The sequence below is a fragment of the Metopolophium dirhodum genome, chromosome 7, assembly GCF_019925205.1.
Source record: "Metopolophium dirhodum isolate CAU chromosome 7, ASM1992520v1, whole genome shotgun sequence".
Lineage (NCBI taxonomy): Eukaryota > Metazoa > Arthropoda > Insecta > Hemiptera > Aphididae > Metopolophium > Metopolophium dirhodum.
The window spans coordinates 5,002,254-5,022,613 of record NC_083566.1 but is presented as its reverse complement, the minus strand read 5'-3'; the positions used below and the strand labels follow the sequence as shown (position 1 = coordinate 5,022,613).

The window sequence follows — 20,360 nt, the reverse complement described above, 5'->3', positions numbered from 1 at the left end:
TGAGCCTGATAGGTATGCCCGACTTCATCCTAACACTTCAAAACTGTTAAATGAGTACAGCTGCAGCAGTATGCAGTGCTTAAACACTATCGATGGCAGAAGCAGATAGGTACGAATTTAACGGCGGCATAGTGTCCGGATTTGTCGGTTCTTAAAATCACTGTGCTGAATAGCTGTTTGCATATCATATTATCAATTATGGCTGGTCCCCGATAGTGCGCTCCACTGGTCGGACACTGCAGAGTAATAATTAATTATATAATATTGATCGCCATGGCGAGTGTATCTATTATAATACTGGGTTGAACTGTCAAAATTAATTCTAATAGTAATTATTATTTTCAACGAGAACGAGACAGCAGTACAACAACTACAGCATAGACGTCATGTCGTTCACGCGAGTAGCCATTGTAGGTACGCACATTGCATAATATTATGTATGTGTACGTATAATAACCTGCAAATCTCTCATAATAATATCGAGTCTCGATAACTCAAATGTCAAGGAGAATAAAAACGAATTCGACTTACGTATTTCTTGAATTACAACACAACTTTGACCTCAACACAACTTAAAAACACTTCAAGGGGCAAGAAAAAAATTCGAGTTACTGAGACTCGACTGTAATAATAATATGTAATTCACTATATTACTACTTAGATATTTTATCATTCATTGCAACACTAATTACTGTTAAGCAATACGTCGAAATCAAACACAACCACGAAAAAAAAATTTAACAAAACGGTGTTGACAAAAAAAAAAACAACCCCGATTTTGGAATATCCATTCACATAACATTATATTAATAACTATGCAGATCGTCACAGGTGTCTGACTACCGACCTTCACGACTGTTGCGCACCTAACTAAGGGTACTATAATTTTATTAGGGATGTAAAGCTCGGTAATTTTACTGATATTTTTTTGGTTTTACGTCATAGTCATTAAAATCCAGTGTCGTCTGAAATGTTTTTACTAGTGTAATAATTATTACAATATTGATACATACGCGTATTAGGTATATTTTCGTTTACATATTGCATAATTATAATGTTATGACTATTTATAGCCGATTGTTTTATACCATAATATATTATGAATGATGACTTGTTGTTTTTTTTTCAATGATCGCGGAAGAGATTCGCAGTTTTATATGGTTTTCGTATTGAATAATACACGCAAAACATTGTTTAATCGAACCTCTCTAAAGTCGTTCTGAATTCGGACATTAAACTATGTTAACTGTTATTTTTTTTAAATTATAATTTTTTTTTTATAATATGATACGTTGAACGACCTTTATATACATTTTTATGTTCGTCACCTATTATAATTAATTAATGTTTACGCACGTTACGACTTTTAATTAGGTTTTATTTTTCTTCAAAATATTTAATATTAATATTGTCGTCTATTATTTTACAGCCGTTGAACTATTGCATGGCAAAACATTGTCTTAATCAATTTTAAAACGAGTTGCTTAAAGATAAATTTTTTCAAAACAAATGCTTTGAAAATCATGGGCATATAATTATATTATAAATATGGATTTAAATGTCCAAATTATATTATTATTATGATGGTGAAGATACGTGAAATATAATTTATACCTATAATTCAAATGTTCAGATGACCAAGATACACAACGAGCCATACATATCTAAAATCCAATAATACAGTTATGTATCTATTGGCTTCAGTCACAAACGTGTTCTGTAGTCAAGCATCAGCCAATGTTACTAGTTCCCAGATGGGTGACCGCCCGGGTTTTAGTGAAAAATCCTCGTGTTCCGACCAACCATACCCTCCATTACTTTAAAAGCCTACTAAATAACCTTTAGGCTAGTGACCATGGATGTTGAAGCCTTAACTCAATAAAAAAAATTCTGAACTGTCGTCTATGATAATATTGTGCGAATTAATTTTGTTACGAACGAGCTAATTTTATATCGGATTAATCGGACAACCATCCGTTTTACTCGGAATAAGGGTAATACCTCACACTTTTTTCATTTTATACGGATGAAAAAAAATATATATTTATGTATTCCATGAACATTTGTTGTTGTTGTAATAAGTGATTGTGGCGTTCTTTTTTTTACGTCTAAACAGGTCAAACTAATAAAAAAAAAGTTTCACAAAAGTGTAGTACACGTATTAAATAAATGAAAATAAACGTTTGTTCACACAAAAAGATTTTTCTCGGGTCAAATATTATAAATTAGAATAAGTTTTCAAGTTTGAATTATCGTTATACGACATTATTCTTACTTGTCCTAAGTAATTTTCTTTTGAAAAGTTTGTTTGGAATTCCAATTTATATATTACAATCTATCGATATTTCCATAAATGAAGAAATGAGACCCATTTTAGCTCAAAACATTATTTCCGATATGAAATATAAAATATGTATTTGGATTCTGCTCAGATCGTCAAAGAACTGATAGTTATATTATACTGACAATAATTATAGTTATCGTTTTCTTTTACCAAACAATTTCAGATATTACAATAATAATGTGCTTGAAATTACACTTGTTTTTTTTTTCAATTCGAGTTATTGAGTGATCGTTGAATATATTGTATAGGTACCTACTCAACAGAATAATTTCAAAATGGGTATAATAATATAAAGCAAATATTAAAATGTCACCGAAGCAGATGGTGTACCCAGATGTCGCCAATCTTAAATTTCCCTAACATCGTCTACAACGTGCATTTAAATAGAAGATAATATTATAATAATATAACGTGTGTAAAAAGTTTAGGCTGTTTATGACTCCAAGAAATCGGGTGTTTTTACTATTCGCACCACGATCTTGATATTTCAAGAGTAAAGTGCCTTGCCTCTGTCCATTTTGTATATATTTATCAATCGTAAAGACGTGTTGATACACATTATAACTATACGCGTTATGTGTGTGTGTGTGAGTCTCAAGTTGGATCGATTCAAAAACATGATTAAAAGATATAGTAAACTGAAATAAAATAAAAATGAGTTCGTTTTTTACGACATAAATCCTGTTTGATTGGACTTCATAAACCCATGAAATATCATAAAATATAAATCGTTTTAAAATAACGAATTCAGCTGTGAATAAATATAAATGAAACACTATTGTTTCGTATATGCGGCGTAAGTATTCGTATTAAATCATAACAAATACGTTTATACATTAAGTATAGATAAACTCCAGATATAGGCTGGATAATATTATAATGTACAGTTAACTCTGTGTAAGGTTTTACTATTAAACAACAAGGGACAAATTATTGTGTATTATGTTTATTTCAAGTTCACCGAGCTTATACAATAATATCTTATATTAGCTATTTATTTATAAATGCATAATTAAATACATCTTCAACTTGCAATCGATATATTAGGTGGGTAAATATTATATTCAATATTAATGTGCTAAAATAAAATAAAATTCAAAATTCAAATACGGTGTATAGGTAACTACATAGTTGTAACTAATGTTAATGTCATCTAGATGTTTAAAAAATATATTGTTTCTATTTTAAATCCGCTATTCCGACTCTATTATTTTCCAAATCGAACGTGGTGTAAACGCTTGACAAAAATCCACCTCCTAATGACCAAAGTCCGTCTGGCAGTTCTGAGTCACAAAATGCCGTTATGCAAACCGTTCCATTTTCATTCTCCATCTAAAAACCATGATATTTAAAATTTCCAAAAAGTCCTGTCAAAACTTTAAACATTATTATGTATATGTGTCATACACTCAAACTCACTTGTTGGATATAATTTCTTCCACTAATGTGAAAATCCCGAGAACCTATGTTGAGAGTAATTGTTGGCAACTTATTCACTCTTGAACACGGTACCTTTAAATATGAGTATACAAGAAAATTTATATTAATAAGTTAATGTGGTTAAGACTTTAAAGTGGCTGTAAATGGTTTCAGGTTTGTATATATAATATTATACTCTATGTATAGTGTGCGTGGAACACCTATCATAGTACATAACATTTAGATGTCATTAGCGAAACGTCACGCACAATATCGTTTTTTTTTCGCCTTAAAGAATTTAGTACTTCACGTCTATGGGCTATATTATATTCATAGTTATACCAATTGATCAATTTATCGGCTAATAATTCTAAAAACGGTTTGAATGAGTAATTTAGTCATTATTTTTTTCTTTAGAATTACTTTACTATTTTTTTTTTTCATTTACCTTTTTATATTGAGTTCTAAAATGTTTAGATCTTGAAATCAAATTTAGTGAAAGGTTAATGCTAGTATAATATAATATAATATCATTAGTTGATATTATTATACTTTACGAGAAATCAAGATTTATAGGCATGGTTTTGTACAAATAATATTTGTTTGCAATCCAAAAGTCAAAACAATCAGAATATTATATTATTTTAATGTTCTCGTTAGGCCACGAGAAAGTCTTTTTCCATGGCTTTTTATCTATGAATAAATATTAATAATATGATATGTCTAAATATATCTTGTTAAAAGAGTTTAAATTCTCAATGTCTTTGTTTTGTGAATAGGTTAGCATCTCATCAAAAACAGGCCACCGCTAGATACACGAAACGTTACTATTTTAGAGGTTGTACAAGACTCCCCCAAAGCTAACAAATTTAATTATTATTACCTCGTATCTGTTATATAAATACTTAGTAGCTGAGATTAGATTGTTTATGGCAAGTACGTATTCATTAGGCACTCCAATTGCGTTCGAGCTGGTATCCAATATCACTTGGCATCCATGATTACCACAAAATGTCTTTGAATTTGTTTTGTTCACATTTACTGAAAACCTAAATATGTATACAATATATTAACACTATGAATTTTTTCAATATCGTTAGAAACATCAAATATGTGTTATTTTGAGATATGTCTATTATACAATTTTTAATGTGACTCAAGGCCGGTTAAAAACAAATCCATAAATTATATATTTTTTTTTTATTAGGCTTAATGGTATAACTTAATAGTTTATTAGACTGAGGTCTTCATTAGGCTGTTAGGTTGGCGAGGTTGGTACAGTAGGGTTGGAACGATTGGTGCAGTCGGTTGGAAACACGTGAATGTGTGGTAAGGTTTTTGCGCACTACGAACCCGGGTGGTCACCCATCCGGAAACTAGTGGCAGCGGCCGTTGCTTATATTCTCAATCACGTCGAGTGATTGATTTCAGCTACTGCACAGCGCTGAGGCACAAATTATATTACTATATTTTTGTTTAATACTCTATGAGCATAAAGCGTAGTCAAATTATTTACCATGATGTAATACAGATTTAAAAATATATAACACATTGCATCATGGTCGATGATTTAATTTTTATATATAATATTTATAATCATTATTATTATAAATATATTTAATATTAAACATGGGATCATTAAAAATAAACCAAGTAAATCACTCTGATTACCTTGTAAATTAATTGGTCACTGTAATGGATGTATTTAATATGAATTCAGTTACCTATATGAAAATCGTTTCTGAGCAAAAATTATTATTGGGGCTCGATTTTTGTGGACATCTTAAAATTAATTCATTTATATTACTAATATAATAATTTATTTTTCTATAAGGGGGTTACAAATGGAGTTCTGTCATTAGAAAAATCGTTATTTACAATCAAAATCAAATATTGTGGTAAGTTTAACTTCAAATTCCAAAAAAGAAACTGTGCAATGTTTTTGTGAAACTTTTAAATTTCTGATAGAACAGCTAATGAGGAACTTCGTATTACATTTTCAGAATTGTTGCCATGAAAAAAAATTAATTTTCAATAATTTTAAATATTTAAACTAGATAAAATTATCTTCCCTAAGCTACTCTTAATATTGAAGATTGAAAATATATTCTGGTCCAAAACGTGATAAAAACCTCAAAAAACGACATTTTATTGTAAAATCAATTAACTTATTGGTCCACTCTGATCTAAAATTTGAATTCAAACGTATACTTGAAAAAAAATAATATTTAAATTTATATATATAATGAATATATGTATATGTTCTATTTAATATTATTATAATACGATTATAAGCACAGACGATTCAAAATAAAAAAAAATAACGACAGGAAGTAATTTTAAAATATGATTAAACGAGACACATATAAACCGTATGAGGTATAATAATATGTTCGCTTTTCAAGATTAAAAATACTTTATAATAATTTTACGGTTGTACGCTGAACATTTTTAAATCGAGTACCTTTTAAAAATTATTATATTATTAATTTACATTTACGCATCTATGTATTGTATGATTTAATTATAAACTAAAATATAAGCATATAATATAATACACATAAAATGTGTTATAATAATTAATATTAATCCTCGTGATTCAGATTACAAACGATAATATGGTTAAAAATGTTAAAATATAATTTGTGTATTCTATTTAATAGTACAATTTATAAATATGTAGGTATATTATTATACATTATAATACTAATGAGGTACGTATGTCGTATATAGTTCTGATAATGATAATACATTGATAATATTTGTCGGTTTAACAATTTATATTTCCACAGCTTTTTATATAGCTTTCGTATAAAACTATCAAACTCAGGAATTAAATTAATTCAAATATAATTAGGCAATTACAGATGTACCATTAGCAATACTTATTTTTGGAGTTTTGAAGTGTTCTTAAGAACCATATTTTCAATTAATAAGTGTCCCGTGGCAATAACAACTTATATTTTTTAAAATGAAAACTAACCTTTTTTTGTACTTATAAATTGTTAATTACAAAAATGTTCAAACAATTTCTGCCTCCATATTTTCCAAACCCATTATCGTTTGTACACTAAGTTAAATAAAACAAAAACTACTCTTTTAATTTTCGATTTAAATTTATTCGACATTTTTAAGAATTCAAATGTTTGATAATTTACAGAAAAATGAATAGTCCAACAGTATATTTAATATCTGTGGCTTTAAACTATTATGTTAATTGTTTTGCGTTGTATAAGTGTATATAACACATCGATGGCTTAATTCAAAAACGTTGTATGTAAAAAATAATGAATTTTACAGTAGAGCCAATTCAGTTTTTTAATTTTGTATGCATCACTGAAGAGATTATGCAATAATAAAACCAAATTGAATAGTTGTGATGCACTGCTTGTTTACCCTATCAATAGTATATAAGCGAACTATTTATGAGTAGAAGACATTTTATAGATAAATAAATTAAAACTGTACTTAACACATTTATTTAACACACACTCAATATGGCTGGAAAAATTTCGTAGACGATAGAAATGTTGTAAGTGGTGAGAACTTAACACATTATTGCAAAACTGTTATTAGTACACAATTATAGGGCTTAACACATTTTAGAAATAACAATATTTATTTATAGTACTTATCACATAATAGTCCGCTATCTATTGAATTAAATATGTACAATTTAACTTACCACATATTTGCAAACATACAGTTATTACTATTCTTATACTATTATGCACTTGACTCATTTTCATCAAAAAATGTACTTACAACATTTTTGAATTATGCCATCGACATACTATAATATGAATAGGTAGTAATATAGATAAAAACAAATAATACTTTTTTTGAGTCCTGTAAAAGATGATTTTATTTTTATTGTGTACAAATACATGTACTTACTGTTTCATTTCAATTTGCCAATACTTTTTTATTGATACAGGTACATATGTTATTTCACCTTTGATGTGTTTTGTTTCAATTCCACCAAGAAAAATTATTCCTCCTTTACTTGTAGTTTTATCCCTGTTCAAATAAAATTATAATCGTATTAACATATTAATACTAAAGTTTGATAGTTGCATTTGGTATTTGACATATTGTTACTAATTTAGAAACAACTCGTATCTGTAAATATTTTCAAATTTCTTGTACAATTTAATTTGTATTTTCTGGACTCATATTACTATAATACTACGGCATTATGTTATTTACATTTGATCAGTGTAAGCATATTTTATAATTAATAAATTGTATCTATCGAAGTTAAAAGTGATGAATTATAAAATATATACACAGAGTGATTTACCAGGCATTTTCACCACCTATATCTTTCTTTAGTAATACCTACATAATTATAATTTTAATATATTATATTAAAATTCAGATTTTTGCAATTTTTAAGCTTACTTACAAATTACATCTCATAATTTTCAAAATGGAGTTATATATGTATTCTATTTTAAAAGGGATACTCCTTTGGGAGTACAAAATTAATTTTTCTGAATAAGCTCTCAATGCAGCTCTGCCCTTTTTTTAATGTAAATTATTGTTCAGAAGATGATTTTTTAGATAAATATGCTGTGTGTACATATTACAATTTTGAACGAAAACAAATGTTCAAAAAATATGATTTTTAATAACATATACTTGAATATTTAAAAAAAAAAAAATTAGAATAAATCTTTTATTAAAACCTATATCTGAGGTGAGCATGCTTGGCCCTGTTTATATATGATTACGTTTTGATGTTGACTGTAAAAATATAATTTAATACATTTTGTTTTTTGTAAATTAATATTTTCTTAAAGCGTTACATGTATTAGTTTTATTTATTTTTATAAGTTTTAATATTTTAATCTATCCCGTGATAACTTGATTGAACAATATATATTATGTTTATATATATATATCAATGTATTAATATGTTACTGATATATTATAATTTTCTTAGAGAAATTGTTAGTTATCTAACAACTAGGCTTAGGCAAAGAATATTCAAGAACAAAATCGTTGGTCTGGTTAACTTATACCGTTATACCTGTGTATGGCTCTGACTGAATTTTCGACTTCATAGAGCAATGCTATACGGTAATATATCTAATAATACGGAACATACACACAATGTGTTACCTATATTAATTACCTAGTAACATTAATTTACATTCACTGATTTACAATATTATTCTATTATAGTAAATTATTCTATTACCTTCTAAAACAATATTTAAATTAAAACTATTATCAACTATTTTATAAACATTAAGCATATTTTATTTTGTGCGTTCAATGGCCTTCAATATAATATTAAATATTATATTATTATGTTATTATTTTTTTTTGTATTCATATTAAGTAAATATAAACCATTCCCTGAAAGACTTGACGTATAGATAAGTACTTAAACGAATTCTACCGAGGTAAATTAAAAATTTCATTCTTTCCGACTCCTAGTTCGGATTCCGCAGTATCCACTTAACCATACGTTAAGTGCATAAAGTTTTTAGATACATTTTCGTATGGACTCGACAAATATCTCATAAAACATTTGCATTTTTTGATACCCCACAGGCATTTCACAGGATTTGGCACAACGGTCTCTTGTTGAAAAAAAATCTTTGCATACAATCTACTATTTCTAATCATTAAATCTTATCATTCTGTTGGATATTTCATTACTCGTTTTGGCAAACACTTTCTACTTTCTAGTATAACCAAAATCTCTGCGGGTATTCTTCAAGGTGGAATTCTGTCCTCTTACCTCATAGTAACTAAGCTTCTGGTTAACCCACCACTCCACACACGCTGGGTGCCGACTGCGCTGATGACAAAGTTAGAATATAATCTCCAAAAACCCAGACTCTATATTTTTTCTCACCGCCTTCAAAACCTCAGGAAACCTCCGTAGAAGACTTTTGCACAATACGGAGGCTAAAAATCAATCGATCCATACATACCACAAATACCCTCAGACATTTACTTTGCTGTCTTCCTCTACGACATTCAAATTCCGATGCTATAAGCAGTTAAATACTTCGGGGTAACTCTCGACCGTAGACTAACCTAGGTCAAATATAATATTAAATCTAAACGGCTCAATCTAAATTCTAGATTACGCATATTCAAAATGATGATAAATACATTTAAATGTCCAATCTGCACAACAATATGAATTATAATATTTTTGTAGCTACACACACTTAAATTTTGTACAGTACCTATATATTTAATACGTGGCAATCGCTATGTAACTTTCGTTTTACAATTTATTATAATATCATACTTCAATTTATTGCTTACCGGTTCATGTATACTGAGAAAATTGGTTTCAAAATTTTTTTATCCTCCAATAGCTTATAAAAAAATGTTTGGTTTGTCGTTCTAGCCAAGATATTGTATCCTAAACCAATTATTCCATCGGCGTGCATCATTTGATATTGCGAAACACTCGGTATCTCACTGATTGCAGCGAATGTTAAATCACTTACATTTAAATGACCCATCTAAATATATACATTATTATTATAAATTGTGTTTAAACATAATTATGACCCTACAATTGTTTTAAAAATCTCCATAAATAATAATTTATATGTTTATTATTTTTGAAATTATTTAAAGCGTACCGATTATTATATTTATAATTACACTCATGCGTTAGAAATCTGATTAATTTCTAAATATTATCCATTTTAGATAAAGGAATTCATTATAATATAACTGATGAATAATTTATTATGAACTTAATATCATTATGATTTATTTATCTTTATAAAATACTTTTAGTCTCAAAACTATAGTTTTATATAATTCCTATTATACCTAATTAAACATTTTAAACATTACAAATTAAACAATAAAATTGAATAAATAAATAGTGTCGTGATAAAAAGCTCAAAAAGCTAGAACTAATTATATAAACACTTAATTTATTGTGAAAAATAAAATTACAATTACAATTCATGGGAAGTAACTCTACTGAATAGAAGGTGTTTCTGTGCTCCGTAATTGAGTAAGTAACTAAAATTAATGTGATGAACGTAAATGCAATGATAAATAATTGGATATGAAAAAAGATTCTGAGTGGAAACGGTTTTCAGCTTCTATCGTATGGATATTTTAAAATTAATTAATTTATATTACTTGGAGTCTACTTAATTTATTTGTCCATATTAATTGTATTTTACAAATATCATTAATGTCATTGATTCGTACAATAGTACATACAATATTTGTATATCATTATTAATAACTTTCAATTCAATACCGCCTTACCGTAGAATGGTTTATCATAGATGGAATATACTATTATATGTAATCAATGGGTGTAATCACATGGGTTCGTGGAATACATAGGCAATAGCTTGACATTAATCAACATATTTTAAAAAATATAGTCATTAACGAATGGTTTCAAGTCCCTCAAAAAGGATTATTGAATAAAAAGAAATGAAGAAAAATCGTAAAATGGATTCAATATTGATAAATCGTTTTTAAATCTCTAAATTAAAATCTCTAAATCTCTACATTTTTGTACAAAATTGTCTTTAAAATATTTATGAGATTTCTATTCCTGTCAGAACAATTTCTGAGGAGTCTTATATTTACATCTTCAAGACTTAGCTTTTAAAGTTCAAATGTTTTAACATTTTCAACTAGGTATCAAATATTATTATACAAGTATTCATGAATTTGTCAAAATGTTAACTTCAAATCCTTGAAAATGCAATAAATAATCGTGTTTATACTGTTTTTAAATTAATAGTGCGCAATATTAATTATCTGTCAACGATTAATAATTTATGAATAATAAAAAAAACAACATACAGTGTTTATTTTAGCGTAAATAGCCAATGTCGTGATAATATTAACATTTTGTTATATACCGGCGTACTTGCCCTGATCGTATTAAGTGCATAGTATAAGTAGACTGAAGATGTTTAAAGGGCATTTCTAATCAAATATCTCTACGCCATCGTCTATTATGGAACAATCAGCTTTTAACGAGGTTTACCGATTTAGCTAAAGGCCATGCAACTAAATAATTACCTACCTAACCATTTCCACGGTGACACCTCAACCCCCAAGGTTTATTAATCAATTTTCGATAAAATAAAGGATAATAATGACAGTCTATAGTATCGAGTTTAAACAACGCAATTTATCATAATTTCTGCAGGGTGATGTGGTTCACGGTGAGTAGAAAAAAATCGTAAAATAAAATATTATGGTCACCCGTTCATGACTTAATTTGTTATAATATTTATTATTTATACTGATTCACTTCTTTAGTATATTATAATGTATTTCTGTTACGCATTATTATTCTACTTGGAAGTCTTAAACAAATAATCATTCGCCCATATCATAATAAAGGTATTATGCGCTAAAAATAATAAGAGGTTGGAATACTTTGACCATCATCGGTTTGTATTATTTTAAATATTATGTCTTAATCATAATGACTTACCACAACTGTGTCGCATGTTAAATTTCCTACTAATCCATCCACATCAAACGGTGCTGGATCGATAGACTTGTGCGACGACGAAATATCAGGATCATACAAGTTTTTCGTGTCTTTGTGTAACATAATAATTTAATATACAATGAACATCAAAAGATTATTATACGTATTAGAGGTATTTCAGTGTATTAATTATTAAATGAAATTATATGAACCAACTTCTAAGAACTTACTGCAAATCGGATATATTTTTTTTGAACATAGTTTTGACGGTATCCACATGTCACCCCATGTCGTGTCAAAAATCACAGAAAATTTCTGTCCTGGTTTTCCCACTAATATGTTCGCATAATATTCACTCTAATCAATACAATTTTCATCTGTATTAATTTAGTATACTAGCTGGAGTTAAAATTACCATAACTTTTGAACAGGGCATCGGGAAATAAATAAATACATCATAAATTATTACAATTTATTCTTGTATTGCATACACATACCCTGCAGGCCCGACTCAAGTAGGCAACATAGGGTGGAATTTTCAAAACTATGATAATATAATTATTTTAAGGGGGGCCAAATTTGATTTTACCTAGTACACTGATTTCAATTGAGCCGAACCAACACATACTGATTTTAGTCTTAAAAAAAAAACTAATATTATAATATAGTTTATGATTAAGATGATTTTTTCATAGTATTATATTAACTTTTATAATATATTCGTAGACTTGTTCGTATTCTAATAATAATTTTCACAACACTGAACAATATTACGATTCTATCATAATATTTTACTAACGAATATGGAACAATAATAGTATAGGTATTACAAAATCGTTTGTACTTTTATTCATTAATACATTATTTTTCAACGAACAATTTTATATAAGTATATAACTATAGTAATATTATAAAAATAATTGAAGTTTTTGACATTCTGATAAATTGTATCATGACGTTAGCTCGTATTTACATTTTTAATTTAGATTGGCCAACGTCATATTTGTATTAAAACAATTAATGCAATTCAAAAGTATTTAAGAAAACAATTAGGTGTATTGATTTCCTCCGTTTTCTATTTTTACGCTAACGTCATAATTAGTTTTGTTTTTACATTATTCTGTATTAAATATTTACTTTACAATTTTGAATATCGTAACAATGCGGAATAACACTTACGTCCAAATATTTGAATAGTGTAATATTCTCGTTCGTCGGATGATTTTTTTGAATATTTAATTTCCTCGTGTAATCGGGATCTTTAATTAACATCTGCAACGGTGATTTTCGTCTAACTATTGGTATACTAAAAAGTAAAAAATAAATATTTTTCACTCAATTATTTCTTAGGTACCTACTTTATTGGTACGGTTCTATATTCTAAACGAGATTCAGTTAATATTATAATAAAAATATTATTGTTGGTATTACCGATAGCCGTTCGTTTGAACTTCCGCAATAGTGCAAAACACATTATAGAAAACCACAAGCAACATTAATCTGTACATCATAATTAATTTATTATTATTAATATATTTTTTTCACACAAAACGAAAAAACCGAAATGAATACACTTTGATAGTTCAAAACGATATGATGTTATAATAATATTCTGAAACCATAAGTACCGGTAGAATAGTGTGTTTCTGACAAAATATTTATGTAGATTAGCATAATTAGATAGGTCAGTGGTTCTCAAAATGTGCTCATTGGGTCCTTAGGGTTCTGAAAGAGGGATCAAGCGATTTCATGGAGAGTAGGAAACATCCGAATTAAATATTATTTATAGTAATAATCATGATTTATTTTTTTTAGACTGATGTTCCTAGCTTTTCGGTTTTCTTATACAGTATAGAAGCCGCTTATTAGAAACGCTTTGGGACCAAGGTGAAATGTGTCAATTAATCGAATTTTTCTAATAAGCGATTGAAAAAAAAATAAAAAAATACAATATGAATATATATATATTTAACTATGTACGTATAATGTATTTTTAACTATGTATGTAATATATTGTATAGTTTAAAAAAGTATGTGCAAATGTATATATGTTACTATATTAGTTATGTATTTTTGTTAAGCAACTTAAGAACTCCCGTGAACCAAAAAGTTTGAGAACCACTGTGATAGATAAAGTCGTGTTACAATAATAATATCGACCATTAAAATATCATCTATTCTGATCAATATTTGCCATATTATAATATGATATTATGTTATCGGCGCTCTAGAATGTAAACATAGTAGATATGCGGTTTCATATAATTTAATGATCAACTATTTGATATGTTCTTATGGTTATAAATATTTAATTATAACTATCAGAATACAAAATTATAAAAAAAATATCCAACTTATATTTGATTGTAATAATATTAAGTATTAGATTTTATTTATTATTTATTTATTCTTAAAATAATATATTATTAAATATGCTTAAACAGCATACATTAAATCAAAAACGTGTTAAAGTTACTATATAATATGTAAATAAAAAGAAATATTTGGGGAGTCACCTTGAATGTTTATACTTTATCATATAAATAGTTATTATTGTGTGATTAATTTTATAATATTAGCAGCTTCCTCTAAAACTAATTTTATGAAATGTGATTTGTAAATTATCGAAAGCCAATATATATAAAATAATATTTTAACCAAATATAAAAGTATTGTCACACAGTAATTCTAAGACATTTATCCATAATATCTTAATTTGCTTAAACCAAACTTGTTATTGATGTATCAATCAAGTTTCTCCGAAATAGGACCTATAAGCTTATGAATTCTAATTTGTTTATAATGATTATATCAATACGTATTAATAATACCTAAAAATATGAAAAAAAACTGTATTAAATAAATCCTTAAATATATTTTCAAAAAATCATAACCATTTTCTGGATCAGTGGATCACGTTAGCTACATCGAAAACTTCAGTTTTTGTGCAAACAAATTTGCTACATTTTAAAATATTTTTACGGTTTTTATTGGGAGAGTATACTATCAGAAAAATCTTTTTTTAATTAATATTTTATAAAAAAAATCTAGGTCATGCAGAGGTTAAAATGGAAAGATTGTAGAAAACCTTTGTAAATTTTACCACACCCATATTTTTTTTATTAATAATTCTAAATATTAAGACTTCTAACTGTATAGAACTATATACTGTACTATATAATAATATATTCATAATATCCATAAGTATATACGTAAATCAAAATCCTAATCTCTATTTTTCTTTAATTTAAAAACTGTTCTTAATATTTTCTACTAGAAAGAGTTTTGAATATAGAGCTTAATGTTAATTGTTTTTATGCTATATAGTTAAAATCATAAGTTGGTACATACATATTTCATCACATCTTACTTTTCTATACTTAAATATTTCATAATTAAAATAGAACAATTAATACCTAAACTTTATTTATTCAATGTTAATTAAAAAATATTTGTATTTTATATTTAAACCAAGAAAAATAAATCCGAGGGAGTCACTCTATGTATTTTAGAGTTTTTTAGTTAAATGAATAACTTATGATGAAATTTGTATTCAATTTTCAAGCTCTACACACAAACAAAAAAATGTATCATCTTTAGAAAAAAAAATAAACTAAAAAAGTCAAAAATCTAAACATATATATAAATAGCACAACATATTTTTAAATTACACCATGTTTAGTATATTATCCATGAATAAATATTTCGTAAACATTCCAAGTTTTTGCAGTTATTTGTTTTGAATTACAACAAAAAAAAAAACTGATTTTGCCGATAACTGATATTGCGTTAAAAAATAGTTTTTAATTTATTTTTTTCCGATTATTCTGAATATAATCGGGAATCTTTTAATTTTGACTTTCCTAATATAAGACGATAATCTACTTAGTAAATAACCATGTTACAACCATATACAATTTGATATCAGAACATCCCTTCAAACTTTAAAACCCAATTAAAAAAAAAAAAACTATTAATTGTATTGTTCGTTCCAAAACAATAAAATAAATTTGTCGATTTACTGAGAATCTAAAATTATGTATGAAATAAATTTAAAGCTATAAATAAATACAATACTGTAGGTTGGCTATTATAGGTAAATAATCAGCATATATAATATAAAACAATAATACGTTAATAAAACACAGTCTTATAATACAAAATATGTATATATTATTATTTCAAAGAAAGCATAAATTTATGTGTGCAGTGAGTGAATAATGTTGTCAAGATCTTTAATACAATTTAATATTATTATTTTGTTCATTTATAATTTGAATCAGTCCGTAACACATTTTCAGATTTCTTTTCAAATCACTTTTTTCTACGGTGTGTGGATTGATTGTTGTTACAAACATATTATTCAATATTCATGTTAACAATGCGTATACAATTCGTATATGCACTATCAAATTTTTGAGGATTTAGGCAGCAATAATTTTTACTAAATTGTTTAAAACTGTCCGAACTTTTTAAAAATAAAATATTTTAAAAATACTATGTATTGAATATTTTATGTTTTATGTGTGTATAAAACAATTGGTGGTAATACTGAAAAACGAAAGTAACAAACATTAATGGAAGGAAGAACACGTTTTTCTGTTTATCTTTAAAATAAAAACAAAAGAAAAAGTACCTAAATGAAAAAAAATTAACATCAACGGTAAACGGAACTCTTATTAAACGTAAATCCTGTGGACCGAGGACAATTTACTTTGATTAATTACCCAGCTTTTTGTCTTGTGGAAAATTCATGCTCATTAAAACGAGGGATGATTTCACCATATACATTAGGGTGAATCTGATGAGCCAAAGAAAAAAAAATGATAGCTAAAATATTATAAAGCTCTTTTTTTGCTTTTGTGAACTAAATAGTGATTGACATGGTAACTATATTTCTTAAGTCATGATCACATAAATGCTTTAAATAATTATTTCGTTAACATAAAAAAAAAAAAATACTCAAGAAAAATTATTATTCATGAATTTACAACAAAACAGGTTTTGAATTGCTTATGGTTTGGATTTATCTGATTTTAAAACTATTTCACATTTATTTCTGTAAGTTAACCTTCAAACAAATATAAAAAATATTATACGACTTATTTAGGATTATGTATAAATAAAAAGGGCTGTAATTTTATTTGAGTAAAACTATTAAATATTATAATATTTTTTATTTAATTTAATATTTACATAAGTTATCAATTGTTTTAAATTACATTTTTACGTATGTTATGGTAATATTCTATGAGGTTCAAAAATACTATTTACTTCCTGGGAAAACCGTGTATTCAACTCTTTTCACCCGTGTTAACCAAAATAAATGGGGTAACAAATTGCCATTTTTTTGTCTTGCCTTTTAGTTTCCACCCGTTATTATTCCGGTATTTAACAATTTCGTTTAAATAAGTTGTCGTTCGAAGGCAGTTCCAGCGACCTGAAAAAATGTTCAGTTGGTTAGGATTGGTTAGGTGCCTATTAAGTTTCTATTCTTTTGAACACCATAATATTTCGATTTTGTTGCAATAATTTGATTTACTCTTGCAACTTATCTAAAAAAATATACGTAGATGCGTCCACCTATCTAATTATAATAATATAATCATCTATATCTGGACGGATGGAAATATTTTTGAAATAAATAGATTTTTTTACCAATGAAATAGACATCGCCACTTTGCAGCGGCCGAGGTCTTTGAAGGGAAATTTGACAGCGTTCGCGGTCAGGCGAGGTCAGGCTTTTTGGTAAAAACAATAATTAACGATCGCGAGTATTCGGGCGACGGGATCTCGTCCGGGGGGGGGAGGGGCGGTTTAGCAGTCCGCGTGCATTACGGACGGGGTCACACGAAAACTCGGGACCCTCTGCTATAATGCGGTGCGCGCCCTGGACGGCGGAAAGACATTACAAATTGAAATACAGTTACACATATTATTGTGTTACTGCTGGAAGACCGAACACGGTAAGTGCGATTCGTTAATATTTTACGAGATTCAACGCTCCGTAAGCCCGGATAATCATTCGGATAGTACCGAGAAAAGTGTACACTCGAAGACATGGTATAACATTGTATCATATACGAGTAAAACTTGTACACACACACACACACAAAACACGACACACACACACAAAACACGACACATGGCACGCAAACTCAGTAAATCCGTTGTCAGTTTTCGGATGTGTGTTTGGCTCGTTGAAAAACTAATTGCTCCGACGCGGTGACGACGGCAACACAAACAAAAATTATGTCGCACAATTCCGTCAGCGGCGGCGGCGGCGGAGACGGGGTGAGACCCCGCCCTGCGCCCCATCCCGCGCCACTCCTTGTGCACCACCCCGCGGACCGTATACGCCCCGCCACCGCCGGACCACCAGCGAACGTGTTAATGGACGTGCCGTTTGGCCACATGACGTCTACACTTAAAAACGGTCCGAAATTAATGATCGCGCGCCGGTCGAGTCGCTATTTTGCGCGCGTCTGTCTCGGAATTTAAAAACAAAAACGAGGAAAAAAACGCTATTTTTCTACGGCCGACGAATGCGACAAAGACGAATAACGCGCCTCGCGCCGTAACAATAATGACGAGGACGGGGCGGCGGATAAGAAAAAGAACAAACCCTTGCAGATATCAAACAATAGTGCGCGGAGACAATCTCTTTTGTTTCGCGATCGGCGGCGCAATGGGAATAATGCACCTACCTACGTGTTTCCGCTGTAAATGAAAATATCGCGCCGCACTCGAACTCGCGTAGTACCAGTGATCTCTATGGCGAGGAGGCGGTGGTGGTGTCGTGTCAAAGCCACCGCCGCCCGTGGTGAAGGACACGTCGCGAACACGCGTCGCGAGCCCCTCGTTAGTCGTTGCCGCCGCCGCCTCCTCCTCGGCCTTTGAAAGAACCGATACGCGGCCGAGCGAGCGGTTGTTACTCTGCGCCGCCGCCACGGTGTGCCGTACCTACCTAAAATTGTAATATTATGTGCGCACGTTGTGAATAATATGAGCACGACGTGTACAATAATGGGAAACGCGCTTTTCCGAGATTCCCACTCGTCGTCGTCTCGTTGCTGTACTACACCACGAGTGCGGCGGCGAAGAGACATGCGCTGATTGGAGTTCCGCGACGGTACCTACGCGTTTTGCACGGCTGGCACGTTTCATGCAATCGTGCGTGGATTCGCTTTCGTCCCACACGCTTGCAGACCGAAACGCCAGTGTTTACACGTCACCTTATCTATAATTTTTCGTAATTGAGGAGGGTCTGACTAAGATTTGTGGTTTTTCGAACCGAACTTTTTTTAATCGTTTATCGGACCGAACACGAACAGTTCACGGTCATGTCGAACTCGGACCGAATATTTCGTTTAATGCCAAACTGACCTTTGGAAATAACTGTTGAATCCAACTTTGAAGTTTACGTCATTCCGAAATAACCAATGTTCAAGTTGTAATTTAATACGTATCGGTGCTAACTTTTTAGTTCAGGCTTTAGAGCTCAAATACTCATCACAATAATTTTCTATTGTAAAAATGTTTTCCAATCGTTTTTAAATAATTTTTATTTGAAGTTGGGATTAATAAAATTATAGAACTTTGAACTTTATGTTCGAGTACGGTTCGGTTAGGTTTTTTTTTAAAACTCAGTTTGACTTTCAAACTCGAACCAAACACACATTAAGCTCTAACTGTTTAATTTTTAAAACTTTAAACAGTAATCAGTTCGATCCACCTCTACTATCTAAGTAGAAAAGTAGGTATCTAAATATATAAATAAATATGTACACTCTCCAAAATTTCGGGACTGCATATCGACCGAAAATGATATTTTTTAGTTTCTACTGTAGTTAGCCATGGTTAAAGCGAGTTTTCTTCACGGTTTAAGTTGTGTATGTACACTATCACGATTCACGAACGTTTGACTAAATTGTCTAAATTCAAAATCTAGGTAAACAGCGTGGTGTCGTAAGAGATCTACCAAAAAAATACGTTCGAACAGTTTACAAAGATAATTTATAAAAAAAAAGCGTATTACATAGACTACTATTAAAAAGAAAACTAAAAATATAAACAAATAATGTATAAAATGTATAAACCGGATACGGTTTGACATCCTCTTATTGTACATAT

General features: G+C 29.0%; 3 protein-coding genes across 5 annotated transcripts in view; 2 read left to right on the top strand and 1 right to left on the bottom strand.

Moving 5' to 3' along the window:
- Window positions 1-20,360, top strand: part of LOC132949764 (glutathione S-transferase-like) — a 261,004-nt gene that overhangs the window by 23,778 nt on the left and 216,866 nt on the right. The gene's annotated exons all lie outside the window — the stretch shown is intronic.
- The window catches only part of LOC132949763 (junctional adhesion molecule A-like), a 349,991-nt gene that overhangs the window by 207,430 nt on the left and 122,201 nt on the right, over window positions 1-20,360 (top strand). The window lies entirely within an intron of this gene.
- LOC132949653 (uncharacterized) lies at window positions 3,266-13,842 on the bottom strand. The gene is made up of 9 exons (XM_061020641.1): window positions 13,659-13,842; window positions 13,407-13,533; window positions 12,458-12,584; window positions 12,228-12,337; window positions 10,058-10,260; window positions 7,661-7,783; window positions 4,647-4,812; window positions 3,764-3,856; window positions 3,266-3,676 (listed from the first exon to the last, which is right to left on the bottom strand). Exons 1-9 carry the CDS (start codon window positions 13,736-13,738, stop codon window positions 3,524-3,526), a joined length of 1,182 nt encoding a protein of 393 aa, XP_060876624.1. The 5' UTR covers window positions 13,739-13,842; the 3' UTR covers window positions 3,266-3,523.

Bases quoted from the DNA above. Each gene is read 5' to 3' on its own strand.
- LOC132949653 (XM_061020641.1), bottom strand. From the start codon at position 13,738: ATGATGTACAGATTAATGTTGCTTGTGGTTTTCTATAATGTGTTTTGC. The intron at 3,857-4,646 runs GTAATAATAATT...TCATATTTAAAG, and splicing joins ATTTATATAACAGATACGAG to GTACCGTGTTCAAGAGTGAA. The intron at 3,677-3,763 runs GTGAGTTTGAGT...CATGGTTTTTAG, and splicing joins GAAGAAATTATATCCAACAA to ATGGAGAATGAAAATGGAAC.